Source organism: Amblyraja radiata, chromosome 7, assembly GCF_010909765.2.
Source record: "Amblyraja radiata isolate CabotCenter1 chromosome 7, sAmbRad1.1.pri, whole genome shotgun sequence".
Lineage (NCBI taxonomy): Eukaryota > Metazoa > Chordata > Chondrichthyes > Rajiformes > Rajidae > Amblyraja > Amblyraja radiata.
The window spans coordinates 29,778,876-29,806,394 of record NC_045962.1 but is presented as its reverse complement, the minus strand read 5'-3'; the positions used below and the strand labels follow the sequence as shown (position 1 = coordinate 29,806,394).

Here is a 27,519-nt window from a genome sequence, read left to right as displayed (position 1 = left end):
AAAGCAGGAAGAGTAGTACACACTGCCACCAAATCATGCTGCAGTGTATTCCATTGAAAATAATTGTTCATTTTTAAACATCTTTATATGTGGGCAGCTAATGTGTTTACACTCGTTTTTTTTTTAAACTTTTAAGGTTCTTACTCTTCAATTCACATTAAAGACATCATTTAAATCATGGATAGACAAAAGTGCTGGAGAAACTCAGCGGGTGTGGCAGCATCTATGGAGCGAAGGAAATAGGCAAAGTTTCGGGCCAAAACCCTTCTTCAGATTCAGCTTTAAATCATGGATCCTGCTAAATGGAGCAATTTAAAAGCCACACGCTAAACCTCATTTGTAAAATAGAAAATAATGAAATAAATACAATTTTTCCTTAAATCGGTAACTTGTTTTTTATTTCCTTTAACATAACTCACATTTTTATATCCACATTCTGCTCTTGACCATACTAAAATATCTACCATTCTACTCATATGCATAAAATAGCCTTACGTTTGCTCCCCTTTAGTATCTATTATCTATCATCCAAATGCAATCAAGCTATTGGAAAGAGAGCATTACTCTGCCTCCCACAATAGTAGCATAATTAAAACTTAGTTCCTTGCCTTAGTTGCTGCTTAAACGGCTGTTCAACAGTTAGGGCAGATCGTGGACACCAAAGATCCACAATCCAGAAATTAACTTTGTTCCATTGTCTTACTGTGATGCAAGTAATCTAAACTCTTCCTCCAAAACAAAATTCTCAACTCTCATTAAACTCATAGCTATAGTTTAACTATAACAAGCAGTTTGAGATAAAGCATTAATACCTGGGTAGAAAACCACTTGAAATCAGAGGCTTTGACGGCTTCTCATTTATTACACTGTATTACACTACCACTGTTATCTACCTTCCAGAGTATTTGCTACGAGCTTCATGATTATCGGCTTACAAGAAGACCTTCTATGATTTTTCTTGCCTCAATGTTTCTAAATTTTCACGTGATTTAAAAAAAAATTATCCAGCAATTCAGCAGCATTTTTAAAAGGCATCACAATTATGCATAAAATACTCAACATCATTACATTTATACTAAATGATGAACCTGTTAGCACTGTTCATTTAAGAATCTTAATGCGTTTTCTTTCGTATTATCATCACTCACTTTAGAATCTGACAATGTCACAGGAATTTCAGGCTATAAACACAAAAGCAATATTGTATTTTGGCACACTAGAGTTGACAAGATAATTGTTTAAAAATAGATTTTTTATTCTATTCTGAAAAATACCAGTGCCTTTTCAGTGGAGTTTATTGCTCGATCATCCCTTTCAAATGTGTTCCCTGTTAAGCTTACGGTGATGTCTACTGGATTTCAGCTCCATGTACTCTCTCTCTCTCTCTCTCTCTCTCTCTCACACATTACTTCCTTTCAACTGTCATTAAAAGCAGTGGGGTGTTTTAATGAAACGGCAAGTGTTGACCTGTTGCTCTGAAAATTACCCAGGCTGGAAAATGACAGACAAGATGGTGGCTAGATGTAATTGGACAGCATTAGCAGCTCCACCAGAGGACAGGGAGAAGAGAGGGAATTAAATCTGTACTTGATAAAATAATTTATTTTACATTTACATCAAAAGTACCACATTGCTGTACAATGTAGTAAACCATCCAATAATATTAAAGGTTATGTATTTAACTCAGCCTTATAATTATGTACAAAGGTTTAAAGCTCAGAGATGCAATCATGCCAGTCTACTCGTTTATTTAATTTTAGAATGAGTTTACTGCAGCTGAATAAATACATTAATCAGCTCCTGCTTTTGCAAAGATTTTGCAGTTAAAATGACTCAGAAGAAGCTTGTGCATCTGTGGAAATGGAAGATGGTTCTTCTTTATTTGCGTTAGGTGATGCAGTTGCCTGGATGTCAGCAGTTGCCATGGAGACAGACGTAGTATCTAAAATGAGGGCAGGGGTCTGAACAGCAGGCGGTGCAGAGGCAGAAACATGAAAACCACCTCCCCTTGGAGAGATAGCTGAAACGGCTTCAGTTAAACCAGCCTTTACCCCTGTAATCATGGATGATTGCGAGGGATACATGGTGGGCATTGTGAGGGGGGGCAGTCCAGAGAGATTTATTGGTGGCAACTGAGTGGCTGATGGATAACCTAGGAGAAAAAAAAAAATCACAATAAAAACGCACTGTAATGACTGTGCATTTCACTATTTGGATGAGCTTTTACATGCACTAGTGTCAGTGACATTGATTTTTAAATATTCAATGAATGGAATGTATTACATATATTTCTAAAGTTAACATTTGGAAGTGTTATTTTAGAAAAATAAGTTGAGACGTATAAGAAAATAATATTTTCTAAAATTGGTAATAAATGCTACTGCATGTTGGTGAAAGATATACAACAACAAACTAGGAAGATCATTATCTTTCATGAGAATTTCCAATTATTTGAAGGAGGAAAGAGGAAAATTAAAATTCCATTAAATGACCCAGTGATAAGCACAAGAACAGCAAGGTTTTCACATGCAAGGAGTGGCGACTGATAAGCAGATTTCAATTGAAACACTTACCACTTAAAATTACCCAAATTATTTAGCAATAATTATGAGATACTTTACAATGATTATATAGATTAGGTAAAGGACATTTACAAACTTACCAGTGAGCGGAGGGACTGCACCTATTCCTGGTAAGGTCACATGAGCAAGGTTCTGTAGATTGATGTCCACATTAGGTAGTTTGGGTAAAGTAGGCAGTCCACTTGGTAATGGCATGAGACCTGTAAATATTGAAAAGTTAACAAAATATAATAAAATATACTGTTAGTGGCAATGAAGAATACCAAGGTTGAAGTGTGACACTTCTCTGAAAAGTTAAGTCTATTAAATATAATTGTTCAATGACTGATATAGAAACATTTAGAAATTAATGATTAATGACAAACCAATTCATTATAACATTTAAATTTTACTTCAGAGTCAATCACAAACTAGAATTAAAATGTTGTACTCTTATACAATCATTATGTGCACATTTTCATTTTAAAAGTTAGTTAACACACAGCTTGCAGTTAGATGTAAATTAAATTGTGGACGAAAATTTTGTGCAAATTGAAAGATAAACACTTTCATTGCATGAGGTCAATTATAACGGTTATCAGATTATTACACTTTTTGAATATTATATACGATTTGGGCGATTTTACAGGCATGTTAAGCTGCTGCAAGAAATAATTTCACTAAATAGCTGTTGGTACACATGACTATTGACCAACATCAAAATTCTCAATCTAGTTTTTCAAAATCCCTCTCAGAACATCCTTTCCTTTCTCTGTATATTAAAATGTCCATAATCGGGCATACTCAAAACTTTGGCAATTTTTTAGGACCATTAGATATTCCACATATTTTCAATTTACATTATTTTTTGCAGATGTTACACCATGGATCCAGGGAAAACTACCCAACTGGATAGAGACTTGGCTTCATGGAAGGAAGCAGGGAGTGATGCTGGAAGGTGTTTATAGAAACATAGAAAATAGGTGCAGGAGTAAGCCATTCGGCCCTACGAGCCTGCACCGCCATTCAATATGATCATGGCTGATCATCCAACTCAGTATCCTGTACCTGCCTTCTCTCCATACCCCCTGATCCCTTTAGCCACAAGGGCCACATCTAACTCCCTCTTAAATATAGCCAAATGAACTGGCCTCAACTACCTTCTGTGGCAGAGAATTCCAGAGATTCACCACTCTCTGTGTGAAAAATGTTTTTCTCATCTCGGTCCTAAATGATTTCCCCCTTATCCTTAAACTGTGACCCCTTGTTCTGGACTTCCCCAACATCGGGAACAATCTTCCTGCATCTAGCCTGTCCAACCCCTTAAGAATTTTGTAAGTTTCTATAAGATCCCCCCACAATCTTCTAAATTCTAGTGAGTACAAGCCGAGTCTATCCAGTCTTTCCTCATATGAAAGTCCTGACATCCCAGGAATCAGTCTGGTGAACCTTCTCTGTACTCCCTCTATGGCCCATATCCCTCTAAATCTTTCCTATCCATGTACCTGCCAAAATGTCTTTTAAATGTTGCTCTTGTACCTACCTCCTTTGGCAGCGCATTACAGACCAGAAGCCTGTGACTAGTGGCGTGCCTCAGGGATTGGTGCTGAGCCCATTGCTGTTTGTGGTTTACATTAACGATTTGTATAAAAATGTGGAAGTCATGATTAGCAAGTTTACAGATGACCCTAAAGTGAGTGATATCGTAGATAGCAAAGATGGTTATCAAAAACTACAGCAAGATCTCGATTAGTTGGGGAAGTGGGCTGAAGAATGGTTAATGGGAGTTAAGGCAGATAAGTGGGAGTTGATGCATATTGGGAAGTCAAACCAGGGCAGGACCTTCACAGTGAATGGCAGGGCACTTGGGAGTATTGTAGAGCAGAGGGAAGTAGGAGTACAGGTATATAGTTCCTTGAAAGTGGCGCCACAGGTCAAAATGGCTTTCGGTACAACAGCCTTTATCAGTCAGGGCATTAGGTATAGAAGTGGGATGTAATGCCACAGTTGTAAAGACATTGATGAGGCCACATTTGGAGTTTTATATCCAGTATTGGTCACTGTGCTTGGAAGATTTACAAGAATGTTGCCAGGATTTGAGGGCCTGAGCTAAAAGGATAGGTTGGGCAGGCCAGGACTTCATTGCTTTGAACACAGGAAGCTGAAGGGTGATCAATTAGAGGTGTATAAAATTATGAGTGGATAGATAGGATGAATGCACAGTCTTTTACCCAGAGTAGGGGAATCAAGAACCAGAGGACAGGTTTAAGGTGCGCGGGGAAAGATTTAATAATAATAATAATAATGGATGGGATTTATATAGCGCCTTTCTAGAATACTCAAGGCGCTTTACATCGCATTATTCATACACTCCTCAGTCACACTCGGTGGTGGTGAGCTACTTCTGTAGCCACAGCTGCCCTGGGGCAGACTGACGGAAGCGTGGCTGCTAATCTGTGCCTACGGCCCCTCCGACCACCACCAATCACTCACACACATTCACACACAGGCAAAGGTGGGTGAAGTGTCTTGCCCAAGGACACAATGACAGTATGCACTCCAAGCGGGATTCGAACCGGCTACCTTCCGGTCGCCAGCCGAACACTTAGCCCATTGTGCCATCTGTCGTCCCAGATTTAATAAGAACCAGAGAGGATCTTTCTCACACAGAGGATGGCGGGTATGTGTAATGCGCTGCCAGAGGAGGTAGGTACGAGAGCAACATTTAAAAGACATTTTGGCAGGTACATGGCTAGGAAAGATTTAGAGGGATATGGGCCAAAGGCAGGCAGGTGGGACTAGTGTAACCGGGCCACCTTGGACAGCATGGGCAAGATGGGCCAAACAGCCTGTTTCCGTGCTGTATGACTCTGACTCTAAGTGTTGTACTTTGGGAGGTCGAATGCAAGGGGAAGGTGCACGGACGATGACAAGACCGTTCACAGAATGGATGTGCAGAAGGATCTTGGGATCCAGGTTCATAGGTCCCTGAAAATGGCAACGAGAGTAGAAGGAAGGAAGGCAATGGAGTGTCAGACAAAGGATCTGGTCATTTGAAAAGCATGTGTGCATGAACCCGAGCCCCAGCAAACAAGGGCGCAATTTAAAAAAAAAAATCTGTTAAGCCAGATACTGAATCAATAGTATTCCCATATGGCCAGAGTGGATTGTTGGAGTTTTACTGTAATCTCCCCCAGCCCTGTAAATCCAAGACATTGCATTCCATCCCCGGTTTTAAATAACAACTGGTTTGTCCTTTGCAGCATTAATGTCTTTTTTTAAAACATAAAAAGTCAAATTGACATCCAAGTAAAAGAAAAATTCCCATAGTAACCTATCAAATTACAATACTTATCATGGTTGTAACTTACTGGTCAGGGTAGAATCAACATTTATACTTGTTGGAATTGTGCTGGAGGATGTATTTGCAGATGAAGGCAACAATGGAACCGTTGGAACACCTTTGAAAAGTTTAAACAAAATGGAAATTTAGAAGTTATTTTTTTTAAATCCTACTATCTCCTGTAAACTAGTTAAGATAACTGTACATAGTATTTCTCTTGGATTGAAATTACTCACTTTTCTCAATGTAAAAATGAATGGAAATAGATCAAAGCGAGTGAAATCTAAAGCAAACTTATTTTTAAGTGAACCAGAAACCATGAATGATTTTTGTGCTGACGGGCCAATGGACATAATATTTCACAGGAAGCTTTACATTATGCAACCCACATTATGCAGTCTATTTGTTATAATAGAAACAAGATATGCTGGAAATACTCAGGGAGGTCAGGCCACATCTGCAGGAGAACGTTTTAGTCAATGTTTCAAATCAGAACCCCTTCATCAGAACAATTCTGATGAAGAGCCTCCTATCTGAAATGTTAATTCTGTTTTCATTTCCATGGAAAGACATAAAGTGCTGGAGTAACTTAGCAGGTCGGTACTTGACTCGGTCTGCAGAAGGTTCCTGACCCGAAACATCATCTATCCATGTTCTCCAGAGATGCTGCCTGACCCGAAACATCATCTATCCATGTTCTCCAGAGATGCTGCCTGACCCGAAACATCATCTATCCATGTTCTCCAGAGATGCTGCCCGACCCGAAACATCATCTATCCATGTTCTCCAGAGATGCTGCCTGACCCGAAACATCATCTATCCATGTTCTCCAGAGATGCTGCCTGACCCGAAACATCATCTATCCATGTTCTCCAGAGATGCTGCCTGACCCGAAACATCATCTATCCATGTTCTCCAGAGATGCTGCCTGACTCGAAACATCATCTATCCATGTTCTCCAGAGATGCTGCCTGACCCGCTGAGTTACTCCAGCATTTTGTGTGCGTCTTTGGTATAGATCAGCATCTGCAGTTCCTTGTTATAACATATTCCCGTTCCCTTGTTGCGGCCTGACCTGCTGAGTATTTCCAGTCTTTTTTTGCAGTTTTATGATCTTCACTATTCTTTATGTTTGTTTCAAGTGATCTAGGAGACATGCGTCAAGCTTAAATAGTGTCGTTACCACAATTTCACCAAAACGGTTTATCTAGTTTGTGTGCAGGTCTTCTCCAGGTTACAACAGGGATCCATTCCTGAGAACTGTCGCAACCCAAATAGTTAGCAATTCAGAAATGCAACTGCCCACCCCACCCCAAAAGATAGTAACAAAAGAAGTTTTGCCTTTTATGTTATTTGTACATATCACAGTATTATTCTCATTCAAATCAAATGCAATGTTTTATTGCGAGATAATCTTGAGATTCAAAATAAATAAAGCTGTAGCTCGCAAACTAAACTTTTATTGAGTCATATAAATTCTAAAATATGGAAATAACATCTCAAGTATGAATAAATATTTTCTTATCAAAATTAGCCACAATATAAAGCAGGTAATAAAATATTATTTTTCTTTAGGGAACAAATTGGTCTTTAGGGAACAAATTTGGTTAATTTGTATGTATGTATTGCTTTTATGTGTATATATTTCAAATTTCAATCGCACATTTAATTTTTATAGCTCTGAATGTTTTTGATGTTTATAACATTTATAACTGGGTGTCAAAGCTACTAAATATTTTGAAAGTCTCTGAATGTTATAAACATCAAAAACATTTAGAGCTATAAAAATCAATCGGTTTAAGAATTGGCTTAGAGAACCAAATGCAGTACCTAAAAAAGATTCACAATGTTGGAGTAGCTCAACGGGTCACGCAGCAGGCCTGGTGAACATGTATGGGTGACGTTTCAGGTTGGGACCCTTCTTCAGATTGCCTGAAGAAGAGTCCCTACCCGAAACACCACCAATTCATGGTCTTCGGACATGTTGCTTGACCCGCTGAGGTACTCCAGTACTTTGTGTCTTTTTTTGTAAACCAGCAACTGCAGTATCTCTAAGTTTGCTAATGATTTGAAATTAATGGGAATATCAGTAGAGATAATGGTGGAAGAGGCTTCAAGGAAACATGTGCACCTAGTTTAGTGTCATTATTGCACTGAGAAATGTCGCGTTTGGTCTTCTCAGTCAAACTGTTGATGGCGTTTCTCCTGCAATAACCCACTAGTCTCAGTCTGAGGAAGACCGGTTTATTCCTACTAAGTACTAACCAACTCTCAATCTGGAGACAAAAGAGACTGCAGTTGCTGGATTCTTGAATAAAAAAACCCTTTATGGTACATTTATGGTGGTACTTTATTTGTCACATGTACCGAGGTACAGTGAAATTCATTTTCGTATACAATTCAGTGCAAGTATCACTACACATAAGCACTTAGGTAAATCTTAGATAAGCATCTCAGATACAGTACAAGTATGTAGGAGTAGTACATTGAAACAGAGTCGCCAGTTTCACACCATTTTCAAGGCCCAGTTGTTGTAAGTGTAGGGTTCTTAACCTGACCATGAAGGCCCGTTGTTCTGGTGGCTTTGCAGGGTCAGCCAAGCATAGCCATGGTGTCCTCCGCCACTGTTCCACCATTTGCAGGCCGCTTGCGGTCCACATGCTCGGCCTCTGGGAGTGGCACCCGACCCAACTGAGTTCCAATCTGTTGCAGGGCCTCCAGCTGGCCACCAGTCGATGCAATGCACTACCTTCCTGCAACCGGTTTGCTTGACCCCCGTCCAATTCCTTCCACTCTAGCCGGGTGAGCCGGGACTTCCAGGTGGGGTCCCAGTCCGCAGCGTGGGTCTTCGATCTGTGACAGGCGAGCTCTTTCCGGGTGGGTTCCAGTCTGCGGCGCGGGACCTTCCTCAGCGGCAGGCATGTCCCCGGTCTCCGGCAGGCGAGGCTGGCGGGTCCTCCTTCCTCGGTCCTTGGTGAGCGAGCTGGACCTGCTGGGCTGGTCCTCGGTCTTCTGTGCGGGCCTGCTGGTGGGTCTGGCCGCGGCTTGCTGGGAAACCGCTGAAGGAATTAGCCTTACCCACCAAGTTCCTCTTGCAGTTTCTTATTTCTTCTCAATCTGTTGAGTTTATTATCCATAATTCCACGTGCTCAAATTGTTTAGCAACCTTCTGATGGAACTTTATCAAAAGCTTCGAGAAAGATCCAAGTTCACCACTTCTACTTGTTTCTCCTCATCTACCCAACTAGGTACATGCTCAAAGACCTGGAAAAGGTTGAATTAATGATTGGAATTCTCTACCCGAGAGGCTTGTGCAGGCTCAGTCATTGACATCTTTCACAAGAGAATGATTGATTTCTTCATAAGTAAAGAAATTAAAGGGATAGAGGGGCATGGTAGGAAGAATTGCATTAGTGATAGAAGGGCAGCCCTGGCATGCCAGGCTCAAGAGCCGAATGGACTACTTTTATGCCCTTTTTTAATCTTCTTATTTGTTGTTATTTAGATAGAATGTATTATTAAAGATTACTTTACAATTTCCCCCAAAACCTTTCAAGTGAAAAAAAATTATTTTCAACTATTCTTCAGGGTAACGACAAAGATAAAAAAAGTCAGTTAAATGCTCATAAAACATCTCAGCTGCTTCCACCGATTGTAAATAATAAGCAGGCTATTAATCTTGATAATTTGTCAATGTTCCCACCTTATGAGTCGAGATTTGCTGAACCCAGATGCTCAGAATTAGCTGCAGCATGCCTTTTCTCACAGACTATTAAATGAGGTTAAAAACACATATAAACAGGCAGCAAGAAGTGTACCGTAGAATAGACACGTTAGTTTGTCACTCGTGTAGTTTCATATATGATGATAATTATATTTGTATTATTTTAAAAGTATTGAAATGGAATAAAATGAATCTGATTATGACCATTATTCTACACTGTAAGAATTATGAAAATGAGCAGCCCAGTTCATATCGAACCAAATCTTTACTATGACCAGTTTGGAGAGATTGAAATGATATATTTGAAGAATATACAACATTTATGTCAGGTATAAGGCAGAATGCTAAAGTTAGTCCTTATCCCACTGCTCTACTGACTAAATATCACTCTGATCGGGCAATTAGATACAAGAAAGCAAATTAATTCCATAGAAGTAAAATAGTTAGAACAATGACAGCACTAAATTATAGAATGTAACAGAAGTAGACATTAAATTTAAAATCAAATCAAGGAATTATTGGCATGTTTAACTCTCAATCCTTCTAACCTGCACATAAGCAAATTATCATGTGGCATGAAAGAATGGGAATAATCCAAAGAATATATGCAACGGAACAGCAGTGAGACCGAAAATATAATGGAGATGTGCGGGACAAGTTTATTTGTTACAGAGGGTGGAGGGGGCCTGAAACCCATTGCAAAGGGTGGTGGTAGAGGCAGATATGATCGTGGCATTTAAGAAGCTTTTAGATTTGCTGGGAATAGAGGGAAATAGATCAATTGCAAGCAGATGAGATAGGTTTTGCCAGGCGTTATGTTTGTGGGCCAAAGGGCCTGTTCCTGTGCTGTACTGTTCCATATTCTATATTCTTAATATTGGAATAGCTGCAGATATAAAGGCTGAACTTTAGCAAAGTGGATCTTTTCCGATTAAAAAACCTCAGTGATGCTAAATTTATTTTGAGGTAGGAACGTGCTAAACAATTATTCTTTTTTTGTGTGAAGGATAGACTTTTTTTAAAGTATAAAATATCCCCCTTTAGTAAGTTTGCTATTAATACCCACCAGTATTAAAAACACTGTTGACCGAAGGAGGAGCTGTACCGAGTGATAGTGCAGATAGGCCCTGCTGTAGGTTGGTGTTTGCAGCAGTTGCTGCGGAAACTGCAGATAGCTGAACCTACAAAGATAACAGCACGATCTAATCAGATAAATTAACTGAAAACATAAAACATCAGTACATTATACAGCAACGTCATCTTTAAAAGCATACTGCTACATTTATCACAAGAATAAACAATTTAACAATTAAAACATTTTAGCATATTTGCTGAGATATTATGTCCTTAAACAGATAAAGTACAATTAAAATCTATTTAATTATTCTTTAAGATTTTCTGCAAATGCATCAACTTTTAGTGTTGAATAAATTTATTAGCATGCAGTAAACCAACTTAAATATCACAGGTAGTTTAATCACATAGGTTAAACACCTGAATTTTATGTAATACCGTGTCCGCAGAACTATTGGTGCATATTCTAATCTTGAAGGTGCACTTAACACCAACACATATTTTAAGATGAAATTGCAAAGCCAGAGAGGATAACCACAACTCCAGAAATGCAATACCAACTGAAATAGCTTGCTTGCCAGTAAATCTCCAAGACTATTTAATTAATCTTTCAGATATTCTGCAAATGCAACAATATTTTGCACTGAATAAAAATAGTAAATTACAAAATTAAAATAAGCTGGTGTCCGTTAATGTTTTGCCCATGATGTACCTCTTCTTAAATTGAAATAACCAACTGCTTCAAAAATGCTTGTGAAGTTATTCAACTTTTTTTTTACGTTGAAAAGAAAAATATAACTGGCAATCTTGCTAATTACTTTTTATAAGTTATTTAAAGCGTCAGCAACTTTATCAATGGCATATAATGCAAAAATATCCTATACGTTTTTAGCAAGTAAAAACAAATCAAGCATTACCTCTGTGAAGCCATCTTTTAATGGACTGACTGATGTACCTGTTCCTGGAAGATTTATCTTTTTACCCTCTGCAAATGGACGGGTTGGAATTCGATGCAAGTAGCCATATCCAATCCCACACCCTAAGCTTAAAATAATTTATTTACATTATTTACCAAATTGAAGACGACATATTAAACTATGCACAAAACAACAGTCAGCATTTGAAAGTACAACAGATAGATTGGGTGTTCTTGGTCTATTTTCAAGATAAAGTAACTCTAACAAAATATTAAACTATTTCTTCTTTCCAGATACTGATGAATGGTATACTTATGCCGGCATTTTAAAATTGTACAATAACTCTCAACATCACATTTTCACCTTACCTGCCTTCTCCACCCCAGGTGGTATTAGGTGTGATAACTACTTCCCGGCAGTTATCTGTGTCTGTATTGTAGACGTACAATTTCAACGCTTTCCCTTCATGAGTTTCTATCAGAGAGAAGAGATCCTCGGACTATGAAAATAAAATGTTCATATGTCTCAGTCATGCTATTTTCTGGATACAATTCATGCATAGACAATAACAAGATCATACAACAAACGTTTTAAATTGCACTGTAGTATTTCCTGCACAGGTCCAGCATTTACGTTCTACGCAAGATACCTGCAACCGAGAACATTAGCGTAGAACTTTACGCACCTTCAAGATTAGAATATGTACCAATAGTTCTCTGCAGTCTCGCTGCAAATTCCCTTCTTCTTCTTCTTAAGCCCTTTGTTCTTCTAGGGAGCATAGGCCATTGACAAATGTCCTCCATCTCACTCAGTTGTTGGCAGTTCTTTTGAGATCTCCCCAGTTGAGCCCTCTCAGACATTTCTGTCTGGACACCTCTTCTCCAGCTGTTCCTGGGGCGACCTCTTTTCCTCTTTCCTTGGGGGTTCCATTTCAGGGCTTGCCGGGTGATGTTTGTGGCAGGTTTCTTGAGGGTGTGTCCATACCAACTCCATTTTCTCCCTCGAATTTGTAAGTCAATGGGCTCCTGGCTGGTTCTTTTCCACAGGTCCACATTGCTTACTTTGTCTGTCCACCAGATGTTAAGTATTCTCCTAAGGCAAGTGTTAATGAATGTTTGCAGCCTGTTTGTAGTGTCTTTTGTTGTTTTCCATGTCTCTGATCCATACAGCATCATTTGAGTTAAAGATGCGTATTTTGGTGTTGATTGAGATGTGTTTTGAGCTCCAGATCTTCCTGAGCATGTTAAACACCATCCTAGCCTTATTGATTCTACTTTTTATGTCTGCCTCCGCCCCTCCGGTGATGTCCACATCACTGCCTAGGTATGTGAATGTTTTTACCTCCTCTAGAGCAGTGCTGTGCATAAGGATAGGGTTGCTGGTTTGGAGTGGATCCTCATCACCTGTGTCTTTGCTGTATTGATTGTAAGACCAAGTTTTGTTGCAGCTTGTGAGTCTGTCCATCTTCTCCTGAATTTGTATCTGTATGTGTGAAAGAAGAGCTATGTCGTCTGCAAAGTCAAGATCATCTAGCTGCTCATACATTGTCCACTGAATTCCATTTATTTTCCCTTCAGTTGTTTCCATCATGATCCAGTCAATTGCCAGGAAGAACAGGAATGGTGACAATAGACATCCCTGCTTGACGCCCGTCCTGACACTAAAGCTGAGAGAGCTGGCCTGCATGCATAACTTTGCATGAGGTTCCATCATACGAGTTCTTGATTAAGTTTATGATCTTGGTGGGAATTCCACAGTGGTCCATTAAGCGCCATAGTGTTGTCCTGTCTAAGCTGTCAAACGCTTTCTCAAAGTCGATGAAGTTAATGTACAGGGACGTGTTCCATTCAATAGACAGCTCAATTATGATGCGTAATGTTGCTATGTGGTCTGTGCATGAGGGATCCTTCCTGAATCCTGCTTGCTGGTCCCGTAGCCTCTTGTCTACAGCTTCCTGAAGACGGTGAGAATTTTACTGGGTACAGAAAGCAGGGTGATCCCTCGGTAGTTGTCACATTTTCTTAGGTCACCTTTTTTTGGCAGTTTCACGATGTATCCCTCTGCCCATTCTGCGGCTGTCTTTTCCTCTTCTCAAATTCTCCCAATTCAATAAACACAGACCCATAATTGAAGAAGAAATTTAGATTCCGAATATTACATCAAGATGAACAATTCCACCTGGCTTTATATAAAGTTTTCTGCACCTAGACCTTACTGGCAAGGTCATCTTTTATTACGACTCTAATTACTTCCACAACATTTTCTCTCTGCCTCTGTTGCCATCTTCACCCTTCCCTTCCTCAGCTGACTCAGATCTGCCAATCAAACCATCCTCACCAGTATTTATCCATTGTTTGTCAACTCTTACCCTTTCTCAGCTTGTGTCTCTTCTTCGCCTCTTAATACTGGCTTTTCCCCCTCTGCTCTTTCAGCTCAAATGAAGTGTTCCGACCCGAATGTCAACTGTCCATTTCTCTCCTCTGATGCTGCCTGACTCATTGAGTTCCCCCAGTAGCTCTCTTTTTTTTGTTCCAGACTCATGTAAAGCATTATGTCAGCCACATAACAGTTTAAAAGTATCAAATTTCTACGAATATTCAGCGACAAAATAAATTTGCAGCTTCAGCTAATTAATCCCAAGTGCAACGGTTTTATAGGTTAACATAAAATAAACAATTGCGGAAATTCGGCCCTCACATTTAACGCAAATTACTGAACTTTTATTCTGGTAATAGTGTTGATTGCAGATCAAGATGTATTGGCTTCAACATATGTAGTTCAACAACTTCAACCTACAAGTTAAACTCTCAAGGATAAAGAGTTTTTAAAAATTGGATTGTTTGAAGAAGAAATTTAGATTCCCATCACCGTCACGTTAAAGGCTCAAAACATGAGCCTTCAATAATACAAAACTTCTGCACAAAAAAGTGTACACAAAATTTCTGCACAAAAATAATAGTTTACCTTTGATGCTTTAACAGAAAACAAGATACCTTCAATATCTCAAAACATCTTTTCTCAAAGCTTACAAGCTTTAAATGCTTTCTAAAAAAATTATAATTACCAGAAAATCCCTACAGCCATTCAGGTTATCGAAAACTGCCTTGCAGGATTCACCAACCGCTACCCAAAAATTTGAGGTACAAAATAAAATTCACCTTCACAGAAAGTATGTGGATGAAAAAAATAATAATAATTTGACAATTTTTTCAACTCTCATTTCTCCATGCATTCACAGATGATGTGGCTTTGCATTAGGGCAAAGTCGGGATACAGGCTGGTTTCTCGGGACACAACCCACTCCACCCCGAAACATGGGAATGGGCTATATATTGCTTGATAATTGAAACTCGTATAATATGCTCCTCCTACCTCATTCATGACTGTGTCGGCTCCAATTATATAATCTGTGTGAGGTCGAAGACCAGCTAGTGCAGCAGGAGAGTTTGATTCCACTTCCTTTATTTTTAAGAAACAGAAAAAGTATTTTAGGATTACAAAGTAAGAGGGCAATATTATGACTTCATAAAACATAGAACAGCAACCCATTGGGCCACAAGGTTTGTGCTGAATATGCCACATGATCTCATCTGCCTGTTCATGATCCATCCCTCTTTCCCTGCACTTCCATGTGCCTATCTAAAAGACTTGAAACGTCACTATCCTATCTGAACTCGCTATCGTATCTATCATAATGGACCTTAGAAAGCCAATGACTCAAAAATGTATTCACACTTTGGCTGAAATTTCATAAGTCTATTAAGTAGTCGTCCACTGAAACAGTAATTTGCAAATACACATTAAAATACTGCAATCAAAAGTATGGTTTTCGTTACTGCAACTGGAAGTCTGAATAATTTAGTCCCATGAATCATAACTAATATGTCAAACTAATTTTGTTCTGCACTAAGTACAAACTATGTTTCAGTGGCCTGTTCCTCACATTAATGATTCTCTCACTTAAAATGAATGTAACGAACGCCAGCAAAGAGATTTAAAGGCTCAAAATTAGTTGCACAAATGTTGATAAAAATGGTCAGTGTTCCATCTGAACCCCATTCTGATATCTGTAAACCTATAATAAAGATTGTGGATGGAGCTAAGTATTCGGACTACAAATTTAAGATGAACACAAAATGCTGGATTAACTCAGTGGGTCCATAAACTTGTTGCATTGTAAACAAAAACATCAAATATGCCAACAGGAACTTGTTGATGTGCAGGGGATTTGCTACAGTTCACAGACTTTACTTGAATGGGGGGAGAAAGATGGAAAGCTAGAAAAAAGACAGTAATAACAAAGACAAACAGAAGATTTCAGTGAGAGTAAGTAAACAGTCTGGGAGTCACCCAAAATAGTGTGCTGAACAACTGATATGGTGTACATGCACATTGTATTCTGCTTCCAAAATTCCCTTCCTATGAAATCAATGCAAGCAATTTCAGAGGCAGACCTCAAGGCAGATTACTGTTGCACAATCTGTTTACCTCTTGCGAGTTTCCACTCCATGGTATCTATGCTTAATATTGCAAACAATGTTCAATGCTAAGGTATACAACAGGTGATGCTAACACTATTCATTTTCATTACACTGTAAAATTATAGCTTTTGTACTGGAAGGGCACACAAGTCCACAAGTTGTCAGAAGTTCTTTACATATGGTGTACAATGATTAACATATTTTGTTTTGTAAGTAGTCAATAACAGCAGTTTTGAAGTGATAGTGCTTCCTGATAGGTGACAGTTGACAACTAGCATATAGATCAGAGAATATAAGACAGTTGAATCAGAAATGCAGCCTATTTATGTCCTCCAAAGATGCTGCCTGACCCAATGAGTTACTCCAGCACTTTGTGTTCCACGGAAGATTCTAGCATCTGCAGTCCCTTATGTCTATATAGTTCAGCATTCAACTTTTTATTCCCCTCTCGCCTCTTCAAATTTAATTCTCCTCCTCCTTGTTATTATCCCCCAACTTTGCCCTGCACATTACTGTATTATTTACAAACTTTTAACACTTTAGTTCCACCCTGCACTATCAGCACATTTTATTCTGCAATATTTTTCACAATAATATCATAATTTGGGCGATTTATTTTGGTATTCTCCAATTAACTTTAAACAGATAACTGGAGTTGTCATACAAAACAAAAGCAACTGTTTATGATTAATGAATAAGGAATGTGTTAATTTATTTTAATCAGCACGCATCTCAACCCATCATTCACAATTTTAGGTGCATAAGCATCACAACGTTAAAAAACTGCTGCCCAAGATCAATATTGGTCGTGTTCAGAGAATCTTCCTTATATTTGGAACTATTTTATTTCTTCCAAACTATTATTTTTAAGTGCGGTCAAAAGCACAAATAACTTTAAAAGTAAATTGGGAAAATGGCAACTCTGGCAAGTGTTTTTTCACAACAAATGGAAAATTTAAACAGTAAATAATTATAATTACTTCATTCTGGTCTTAAATGAAAATAGATTACCCTTCTGCTTACATTGCAATACACTTACCAACACATGCCAGACATTTTCATTAGCTCCCTCGAAACTGCAGAAACGAATGCTGACTCCAAGCAAGCCTTGACCTCCCCACATGTTGCTAGGAGTGACTGTAGTTTCTCTCAATTTGAGTGTCTTGCTGCTGTAGACAACCATTTTAATTGGTTTCTCCACATTGGCTTTCAAAAGATCTTTAAGGGTATCATTATCGTGATTCTAAAGTCAAAATGCAATATATTTTTAAAATCTGTACAGTGATTTGTAATGCTGGTAAAATGCTTCACAAATTAGCCCTGGCTCATTATTATACAAACAAAGTAAATCTTTTATCAAGGAGCAGCGATGATTGCCAGGAACACCATCTGGATAAATGGCATGCTACCCAGTTTTCTTCACATACATAAAAGTTCATCACAGCGTAGACTATCTGGACATTAACAGAATTAAAGGCATCCAATTCATATCATTTAGAGGTTGTCAGATGGGACTTCAAGCGACAAATGCATTTCATGAACAGCTTCTTATACCTGTGGGAACCTGCCAGTCTATGGAACGGTTTCCCTTTTTGTCAGGATCTATTCAGAAACATACGAACTGAGTTAATGCTCCAGAAAATGTCTTCTGTGACCTTCCTGATGAGGAGCCTAACTAATATCAAAAAGTACATCTGCTGCTGTCTCGAGTAACCTGGACACAAAGCAAAATTGACGGTATTCTTAACTGTAGCAGATTTCTTCGAGGAAGTGGATTATGGATCTTCAATTAATAACTAACATTTCCCAAATGTCCTCAATTAGCAAAATAGGAGAAATGCAGTATTGAGACACTGATGGATATAAAGATCAAAAATAGAACATACTTATCTGAGTGGATGCAAGGTTATAGGGAAGATTAGTCTCCTGCAAAGCATCTTATAAGAGTCTCCAATTTAACCCCTTGCATAGATCCTTTAATGCTTCCTTCTCATAGAGAAAAATGTTTTATATGTAGTTAGCCACTGATGGCAGCATGGGGTTTTCTGATGAAATCCTTATATTGTGGTTTGCTACTCGTAATAGTTCGGCCAAAAATGAATGGACACTGGACTTTAAAAAAAGACAAGCAAGGGGGGGCACAGACCTGTAACATTTGCCCTGTAGTTAAACTGGGAAATCTGCCAAAACAACACAAGGGTCAGGTACAGGGAAGGAGAATTCATTGATTTATGTGGGGAGAAATCGTCGAGCGGAATTAATTTAGGCATTTTTTAAATTTTGCTCCAAATTGAGTTTAAAGCGTAATTTTGACATTTGAGATAAAGTAACAATTTCAAAGTGTTTCCGAAAGCAGTTGTGGCCCCTTCAATGCAAGGCCAAGGGTAGACCTTCATCCTCTGTCCATCTACATTCTCACCATCTAAATACATTTCAAAACGCAGCATATTCAAACTTCAAAGACATCTTAGGATAAAGAGATGCATGAATGCACAAAATATATTTACAGCACTATTATTTCTTGGATATCTATTAAAATGTATTCGTATTTGGATATTATTTAATTTAAATTAAGTTGCATGGACATCTTAAGTCTGAAATTTTAATCATGTGCTTGAATTGAAAGATAAATGAAAGATACAACATAGAAACAGGCCCGTCATCACCAACCATTGATCACCCATTAACACAAGCTCTTGCTAGAGCCCGCCGGGGGCCTCCAACATCAAGACCCGGAGCGTGGCCTTACATCGCCCGGCGCGGCTTTAATGGCCGCGGGACATATTTACCATCGCCCGCCGGGGGCTTTGACTGACATCGGGAGGAGAATGGGGAGTGCATGGGAGAGATAAGACTTTGCCTTCCATCACAGCGAGGAGGAGATTCGCTGTGATGGATGTTTGTGTAAATTGTGTTGTGTCTTGGTTCTTCTACTTGTTTGTATGACTGCAGAAACCAAATTTCGTTTGAACCTCAATGAGGTTCAAATGACAACAAATAAATTGTATCATCATTGTATCAATTGTATCATTGTATCTATGTTATCCCACTTTCACATCCATTCCCTACATACAAGGAGCAATTTATAGAAGCCAATTAACTTACAAACCCACAAATCATTGGGATACGGGAGGAAACCAGAGCACCAGGAGAAAACCCACGCAAGTCACAGGTATAACATACAAACTCCACGCAGACAGCACCTAAGGTCAGAATCAAACTCAGGTTTCTGGCTCTGTCAGGCAGCATCTCTACCAGCTGCACCACTGAGCTGAAATGTATCAGTTCAAATAACCTAATGCCACACATCTCTCTGGATTTGGATATGGACTGATAATTGGCAAGCACGAAGTAATGGCACTCTCCAACAAGGAAGAATCTCTTCATATCTGCACTATATTTAATGGAATTGCCTTTGTGTAGTCCCTCCTCATCTGCGTGCTGGGTGTTGAGATGAGAAACTGGGTGCAATGATGAGAAACTGAATTGGATCAGTCACATGAATACTGTGATTACAAGAGCAGATATCTGTAACAAGTGACAACCTCCTAACTTTCCACATTCTTTTCCACCACTTGCAAGGCACGTTAGGAGCATGATGGAATTCTTTCCACTTGCCAGAATGAGTTTGAGCTGAACACAATGATTCAATACGTTGGAATCAGCATTTACCTTATACATAGAGCTTATATTTAAACTAATATTTAATAAATTAATTTATTAAAGTTCTTTCAACACTTCTCAACAAAATATACTGGCATAAAAAATGAAAACAGCAATTTAGTTCAGTGGTACAATTTTAACGATCTTTCAAAAGATACACACTTACCAATCGAGTATTGCCAATGGAAACAACAAAGTCAAAGAATGGCTCCAATCCAGCTCTGTGGCCAGGGGAATTTTCTTGAACCTAAAATACAACAAAATTACATTTAAAAAATAACATGCAACATTATACTGGTTTCAAGTCCTCATACATAAGACATGAGAACAATACTTCAAATTCTAGGATGGAAAATCATAATAGCCCAGCAGCTGAATCCAAAGAATGCCTGCACAAATTGATACTTGTCCATAGGAGAATGCTTAGCTAAGTTGGATGACAGGCAACCAAATAGCTACTCTGATCCACATGCACCTTGCAGCTGAACACCAGTAGATCTGAGCGAATACTAGGTACAATTGTCCTGCACGTTGCAAGTCTCAGTTCACTTGACGTTACAATCCACAAAATTAGTCCTCAGTTGGTAAAAAAGATGCTTTACTTCAGCACCTTGTTCAGTCCCTGACTCCAAAGGAGGAAAAAGCTTGGTATTGGTTTATTATTGTCATGTGTATTGAGGTACAGTAAAAAGCTTTAGTTTGTGTGTTACCCAATGAAAATCAGATAATACTACATATAAATATAATCAAATCATATAAAATGGAAAGGTCAAAGAGAAAAATACCAGAGTGCAGAATATTGTTTTTCAGCATTATAGTTCGAGAGGAAAAAAATCTAATGTTTGCAATTAGGTAGGTTGGAAGATTGGAACTACACCCAAGCTTTATGGGAGAACCATTCAGAAATAGAATCTATTTAACACCACTGCAATTCCCCACAAATAACACAAACTGACATAGATAAAATACTGTGCCAGGTTGGCATGTTGTGGATTGTTCTGACATAATCCAAGTGTAGACACACGGAACTGCAGGTTTTGGAATCTTGTGCAAACCCCAAAGTGCTGGAGTAGCTCAGTGGGCCAGGCAGCATCAGTGTCTGAAGAAACGACAGCTATCCATTCCTTCAATAGATGCTGCTTGACCCACTGAGTTACTCCTGCACTTTGTGCTTTTTCTTAGAAATCCAAGTGTGCTATTTCAAGTTAACAAAAAGACTCAGTGAAAAGAAGAAAGGGAATGTTAATGTTAGGATGGAAACCATGAGAGACTGAATAACATAAATGATGGTGATGCCAGCGAAGGGAGAGTGGGTAAATATTTTTTCATTACAGGTGGTTTGTATGGAAGAGATACAAACAGGACATGAATAGGAACATGGGAGAATGCTGGAACTGTGGGATACAAGACAATGAATTCCTGGAATTCTCAAATGAGCGAAAATGCTTGAAATACTATTCAGGCAGCATCTGTGGAGAAAGAAAAAGTTAAAGTACTTTTGATAGAACTGTCAAGTTCTGATGTAAACTGGAGAGGCTGGTTATCTGGTGGATACATTTAATGTGAGGTTTTGAACAAAGAAGTATTGACGGGGAGCAAGGATGAGTCAAGGAAATACAAGAGGCAGCAAGAAGAAAAAGCCACAAGAGAGGAATAAGAGTATGGAAGACAGCAAGGGCCTGAGTATTTAAAAGGAGTGTTAATGCTGGAAAAGTGAATAGCAAATTGAGTTGAGAAGTTTGGTGAAAAAAATTGCTTTGTTGAAAACAAAGGTTGGGGTTGGAGAGTTTCAGACTGGTAATAACAAAGTTATTATTCCTGCAGGTATTTGAAACACAAAAGTCTTTTTAATAGCTGTAGTTTATTTTTGTCACCGCGAGCTAAAAATACTAAAGGCTGTATGCTACATTATTATTGCACGTGGCAATAGAAGTGATTGCTTCCAATTTCAATGGCCTCCCACATTAAAACTAGCAGCTGTGTTCTAGAGACAATGGTGTCTGAAGAAATAGCATTTTTTTTTTGCCTAGACTGTTTTTTCTTTAAACAGAGACAGCTTTTTCAATTTCCAATGTAACTTTTAATTGGTTATCTATTCCTGATACAAATCAATTTATAAGCAATTTAGTGCACGTTATACAAATAATGTTCCCTAATTTATCAAATCCAATTAGCATTATGGAAACATGCGTTATAGCAGGACAACCCTAACACCAACTAGAGGGTGGTCCTGACCTACAAACTACCTCATTACAGAGCGCGGACTATCTTTAATCAGACTTTGCACTAATCGTCATTCCCTTTATCCTGTATCTGTACACTGTGGACGGCTTGATTGTAATCGTGTATAGTCTTTTCGCTGACTAAATAGCACACAACAAAAAACTTTTCACCATACCTCGATATATGTGACAATTAACTAAAGTAAACAATATCAAGTAGACACAAAATGCTGGAGTAACTCAGCGGGACAGCCTGCATCTCTGGAGAGAAGGAATGGGTGACGTTTCAGGTCGAGTCCCTTCTTCAGACTGATGTCAGGTGAGTGGGCGGGACAGGGATAGAGTGTAGTCGGAGACAGTAAGACTGGTGGGAGAACTGGGAAGGGGGATGGGATGGGGGGAGAGGGAAAGCAAAGGCTATTTGAAGTTAGAGAAGTCAATGTTCATACTCCTGTGGTGTAAGCTACACAAGTGAAATACGAGGTGCTGTTCCTCCAATTTGCACTGGGCCTCACTCTGACAATGGAGGAGGCCCAGGACGGAAAGGTCAGATTGGGAATGGGAGGGTGAGTTAAAGTGCTGCGCAATCGAGAGATCAGGTAGGTTAAGGCGGACTGAGCGAAGGTGTTCAGCGAAACGATCGCCAAGCCTGTGCTCGGTTTTGTCGATATACAGGAGTTGACACCTGGAACAGCGGACACATAGATGAGATTGGAGGCGGTGCAAGTGAACCTCTGCCTCACCTGAAAAGACTGTTGGGGTCCTTGGTTGGAGTCGAGGGGGGAGGTAAAGGGACAGGTGTTGCATCTCCTGCAGTCACAGAGGAAAGTACCCGGGGAGGGAGTGGTTAGGGTGGGAAGGGACGAGGGAACGGTCTCTGCTGAAAGCAGAAAGCAGAAAGGGGTGGCGATGGGAAATTGTGGCCAGTAGTGGGATCCCGATGGAGGTAGCTAAAATATTGGAGGATTATATGCTGTGCGCGACGGCTGATGGGGTGGAAGGCGAGGACAAGGGAGACCCTGTCTTTGTTACGAATGGGGGGGGGGGGGGGGGGGGGGAGCAAGAACGGAGCTGCGGGATATCGAGGAGACCTAGTGAGAGCCTCATCTAAAATGGAAGAGGGGAACCCCCATTCCCTAAAGAATGAGGACATCTCCGATGACCTGGTATGGAAAACCTCATCCTGGGCGCAGATGCGGCGTAGACAGAGGAATTGGAAGTAGGGGATAGAGTCTTACAGGAAGAAGGGTGGAAAGAAGTGTAGTCTAGATAACTATGGGAGTCAGTGAGATTGTAATAGATGTCAGCAGTAATATCAAGTAGGTATGGCTCAGCCAAGTGAAGTTGTTATAATATGAACAGTCAGCATGCTAGATTGTGACATTATAAATTTTATTTAGCAACTCTGAAGACTTGGTATTCTAAAATGTTTAGCAATATTTTTCCTATTTACTTTATTTAGTACTTGCTTAAATGGACAAATAGGCGGCTGCATATATGACAAAAAACCACCTTACACTAAAAAAATTGCTACAAAAGGTTTCTCAACTTTTTTTTGTAGTATCTGATGTGCTTAATAACATACCACAAGTCTACCACAGTCAGATCACTGGAAAGGTCTAATTTTCAAGATGGCATCCAAGATCCATTTTATGTGTAATATTAGCATAAAAAGGAATATTTTCCAGTGCAAGTATAGGTCTGCCTCATAAAAACAAACATGACACTTTACTTGGAATAACACATGCCTTCTTTCGTCCTGGGCTGCGTGCTGCTATGATTCCCATTCCATGGAAAGTACACCTGCCATCGATAGTAAGGTTATTGTAGTCAACAATGTCCGCGGCGAAAAGTGCCATGTTCAGCAAATCAATGTGAATCCCATTTTATGAAGGGTATCCACGAGGAATTGTGACAGATACAAATGATGTGCCTGCACTGCAAAACCAACTTGTAAAACCCCTGTCTCACAGGACCACCAACGAGTGATCCCGATGAGTTTAAAACAAATCAACCTCGTGGTAAACACGTAGAATTAACGTGGAGGGAACGTCGGAACTCGTAACGCTAACAGCAGGTACTCGGGCAACTTGTTAACTCGTGAAAATCTTTCAACATGATGAAAAATGTCCACGGGTCAAATTTCCTCCTGGGAAACTGAAGGGAGCGACAATCAACTGCCACGGATACAAATAATGTCATACACAAGAAAGGGCACATACTGGTTGACAAAAAGTGAACACACAGTGCTGGAGTAAAACAAAGATGCAGCAGAATTTTGGAAACGTCATCCCGTCACCCATTCCTTCTCTCCAGAGATGCTCTCTGTCCCACTGAGAAGGAGTGCCCACGGTAGACTCACGAGTCACTATGGTAAACTCACGGGCTAGTACGTTCTTACAACGAGTTTAAAAGTTTAACATTTTTACTTCAAGAGTAAATTTGACTCATGGAAATCTTTCATCATGTTGAAAGATTTTCACAAGTTAACAAGTTTCCCGAGTACCTGCCGTTAGCGTTACGAGTTCCAACGTTCCCGCTACGTTAATTCTACATGATTACCACGAGTTTGATTTGTTTTAAACTCGGATCACTCATGGGTGGACTCGCACTGTGAGACAGGGCCATTAGGGAGCTACAACGGCACGTGGTCGAACTGCCTGGACAATTGCGTGTCCTATTCCTGCAACCTTTCGTCTTGTCTCCTTACCCACGAAAAGACCACTCAACAATGTCCGCAGAGTTTCAGGAACAAATAAAAGGGCAGTATCAAGCTTGAGTGATTTTGCACTTGGATACTCATTTTTAAGAGACGGCACATTGGACTTGATATCACTTTTAATGAGTCGCGCCTCTGTTTCAATGATCGCCTGTTTCTGTGATTCTTCATCTTTTGCTTGGGTGTTGAAATAAGGTCTCAGTATCTGTGATATCTTTTCCCTCATGGTCACTATGTCATGGAGGCCTTCGCCTTCAGCAAAGTGAAGATTGTCCTCATACTATTCTTTCAATTTCTCTTTAAGGTACTGATTTCCAAATGGTACAGAATCTGTATTTTTTAGGAATTCCTTCATTTTTTCTCGGAAATGTGAAATTGTTAACTGTTCTACATCATTGTACTCTAGGTAAGAGCAAACATTCATGAATGCCTGCTCCTGATCTTTGTTCATGGGCCGGCCAGACTTTCTGCGCTTTGCCTCAGAGACATTCTGGAACTGTGGTGGTATGCGAAAACCAGACTGATAATTACATTGCATGAGTGATGGTAAATACAGTCCGCAACATGTATATCACAGCCATAATATTCAATCCTGCCTTTCACAGTGAAGGCCCACTCATCTGAAGGACTGTCACAACAATCAAGAATGGTATTCACGAACATTGATGCGGTCCTTGAAGAGTAGTACAGGCTTGACTCATGGAAGTGGAATGATCGAAGAAATGTGCCCGTTGCAGACCATGACCACACCCATCACATCTGAGTACAACAACGCCATGCAGGAATTCAATGATCTCACCTACACGACCAGCGAGCAACAGATGTGAGGATGCGAGAATCAACAGAAGCAAGGATGAAACTAGATCACTCTGACTTGGAAAAGATGAAGGAAAACTTGCCACGCACGCCATTCTCTTCAGACCCATCTCTGAGAAACATTGTTACTGGTGTTACCGCCAAAGAGAATGTGAATGTGCATGGGTTCGAGAATGTTGGGCACAAGATTGTTAAAAAAATGGTTGGAAAAAAAGTTTTTGGGATCTCGTTTAAACGGAAAGACCGCGCAAAACTCTTGCAGACGAGTCCAACATCAAAGTTGCCCAAGGCCGAACCATTGATCCTTCTCTGTGTTCCAACGATTTTTATTTGTGTTCAAAACCGGAGACCTTTCACTGGAAGATGTAATGAGCTATGAGCTTAAGCCCATTCCTGACATCCCTATTTGAACCCAAAGAAATCTTTTGTAAAGCCGACAAGCCCCAACTAGCACATGTAGTCGCTGAGTTTTCAAGCAAGGAATCAAACAAAACCGTCATTGATTCTATCCCAACAACTGAACATTATGTCCTTGACGGTCGCTCCCTGCTTCATCGTTTGCCATGGAAAAGGGGTGACAGTTATGGTGACATTGCAAACTCGTATGCCTACTTTACCATACGCCATTATGGTAAAGCAACCGTAGTTCTTGTTGGTTATAGCGAAGGTCCTTCCATCAAAGACAATATGCATCAACAACGAGGGGAAAACACCCACCAGATCGTCAACTTCAATTCAAAAACTGAGTTTGTTTCCTTTCCAGAACTTGTAACAAACAAGGACTTATTGATCTTGTAACTGAGAAACTGCGGAAGCAGGGCTGCACTGTTATCAATGCATCAGGGGATGCAGACATGGACATTGTCAAGGCTGTAATTACAGCGTCACAACATCAGCCCAGGACCTTGATAGGGGAGGATACAGACTTACACATTCTTCTCCACTATACTGAGACGCCGAACAATAAGGGCCTCTTTTTTCGTTCTGACAAGTCCCCAGTTCCTAAAGTAAATATCATCAAGATGAAACAAGTCCTGGGTTGTGATTTGTATTCTCAGTTACTGTTTATTCACGCTTTCACAGGATGTGATACAACCTTGTGCATTTTTAGTGTTGGCAAAAAGTCAGCATTTCAGAAACTTGCGAATGGCATCCAGACCTGTGCCAATGTGTTTCTGCTTCCAAATCAAACAAACATGTCATAGAGGACCTTGGGAGCAAGGCGATGGCAGTTATGTTTGTTGGGAAGAGTACCGATTCACTCGCTTCTTTGCGCTGCAACCTTCTTAGCAAGCAAATCGTTTGCACCGTCATTTGTAACCCCCAGAAAGTTTCCTTCCTACCGAATCCTCGACTAAATATCATTGCCTTAGTGTATTATCAGATCATGGTGTGGATTGGCAATGAGAGTGACATGAATGCGGTGGATTGGTGATGGAAACTGGAGGACAATCGGTTTGTGCAAGTTATGACCAACAAAAGTGCTGCCCCAGAAAGCCTCCTGCAATTGGTCCACTGTAATTGCACAACTGCCTGCCAAATAAGACGGTGTAGTTGCAGCAGATACGGACTACCATGCACGCCCGCTTGCGGATCATCTCAATACGAGAATTGTGACAATCCACATAATCAGCCTTTACAGGAGGAAGAGTGTGACAATGACTATTTGTAAATCTGATGCGGATCAAAGTTATTGTTCAGATATAAGTATTATGGGATTTGTAATCACTTTGTATAGCAATGTTACAAAATTTTGAGATTTTAAAAATCAAGTCTGCAATTTATCCCATCAGATAAAGCATAAAAATAAGTTTAATTTGACACCTAATTCACTTTCATATCTCAAGTATTTAAAAAGTTATGGCCATTTTCATACTGGGAAATGAGCATCTTGTTCCCTATTGATTTTCTATGGACATAACAAAAAAGCTGTGATCGTGAACAGTCAAAAGCCCATAACTTTCTTAAAAATTAAGAGAACTGAATGAAATTTTCAGTT

At 39.6% G+C, this 27,519-nt stretch overlaps 1 protein-coding gene across 1 annotated transcript in view; it reads right to left on the bottom strand.

Annotated features, from left to right (window-relative positions):
• Window positions 1-369: 369 nt before the first annotated feature.
• The window catches only part of gorasp2 (golgi reassembly stacking protein 2), a 42,926-nt gene continuing 15,776 nt past the window's right edge, over window positions 370-27,519 (bottom strand). The window contains exons 2-10 of the mRNA XM_033024011.1: window positions 19,930-20,010; window positions 17,140-17,343; window positions 14,992-15,078; window positions 11,988-12,118; window positions 11,620-11,746; window positions 10,695-10,809; window positions 5,933-6,022; window positions 2,663-2,782; window positions 370-2,152 (exon numbers count right to left, since the gene is read on the bottom strand). Of these exons, the coding sequence (XP_032879902.1) occupies window positions 1,824-2,152; window positions 2,663-2,782; window positions 5,933-6,022; window positions 10,695-10,809; window positions 11,620-11,746; window positions 11,988-12,118; window positions 14,992-15,078; window positions 17,140-17,343; window positions 19,930-20,010 (1,284 nt within the window). The 3' untranslated portion in view covers window positions 370-1,823. The remainder of the gene's footprint in view (window positions 2,153-2,662; window positions 2,783-5,932; window positions 6,023-10,694; window positions 10,810-11,619; window positions 11,747-11,987; window positions 12,119-14,991; window positions 15,079-17,139; window positions 17,344-19,929; window positions 20,011-27,519) is intronic.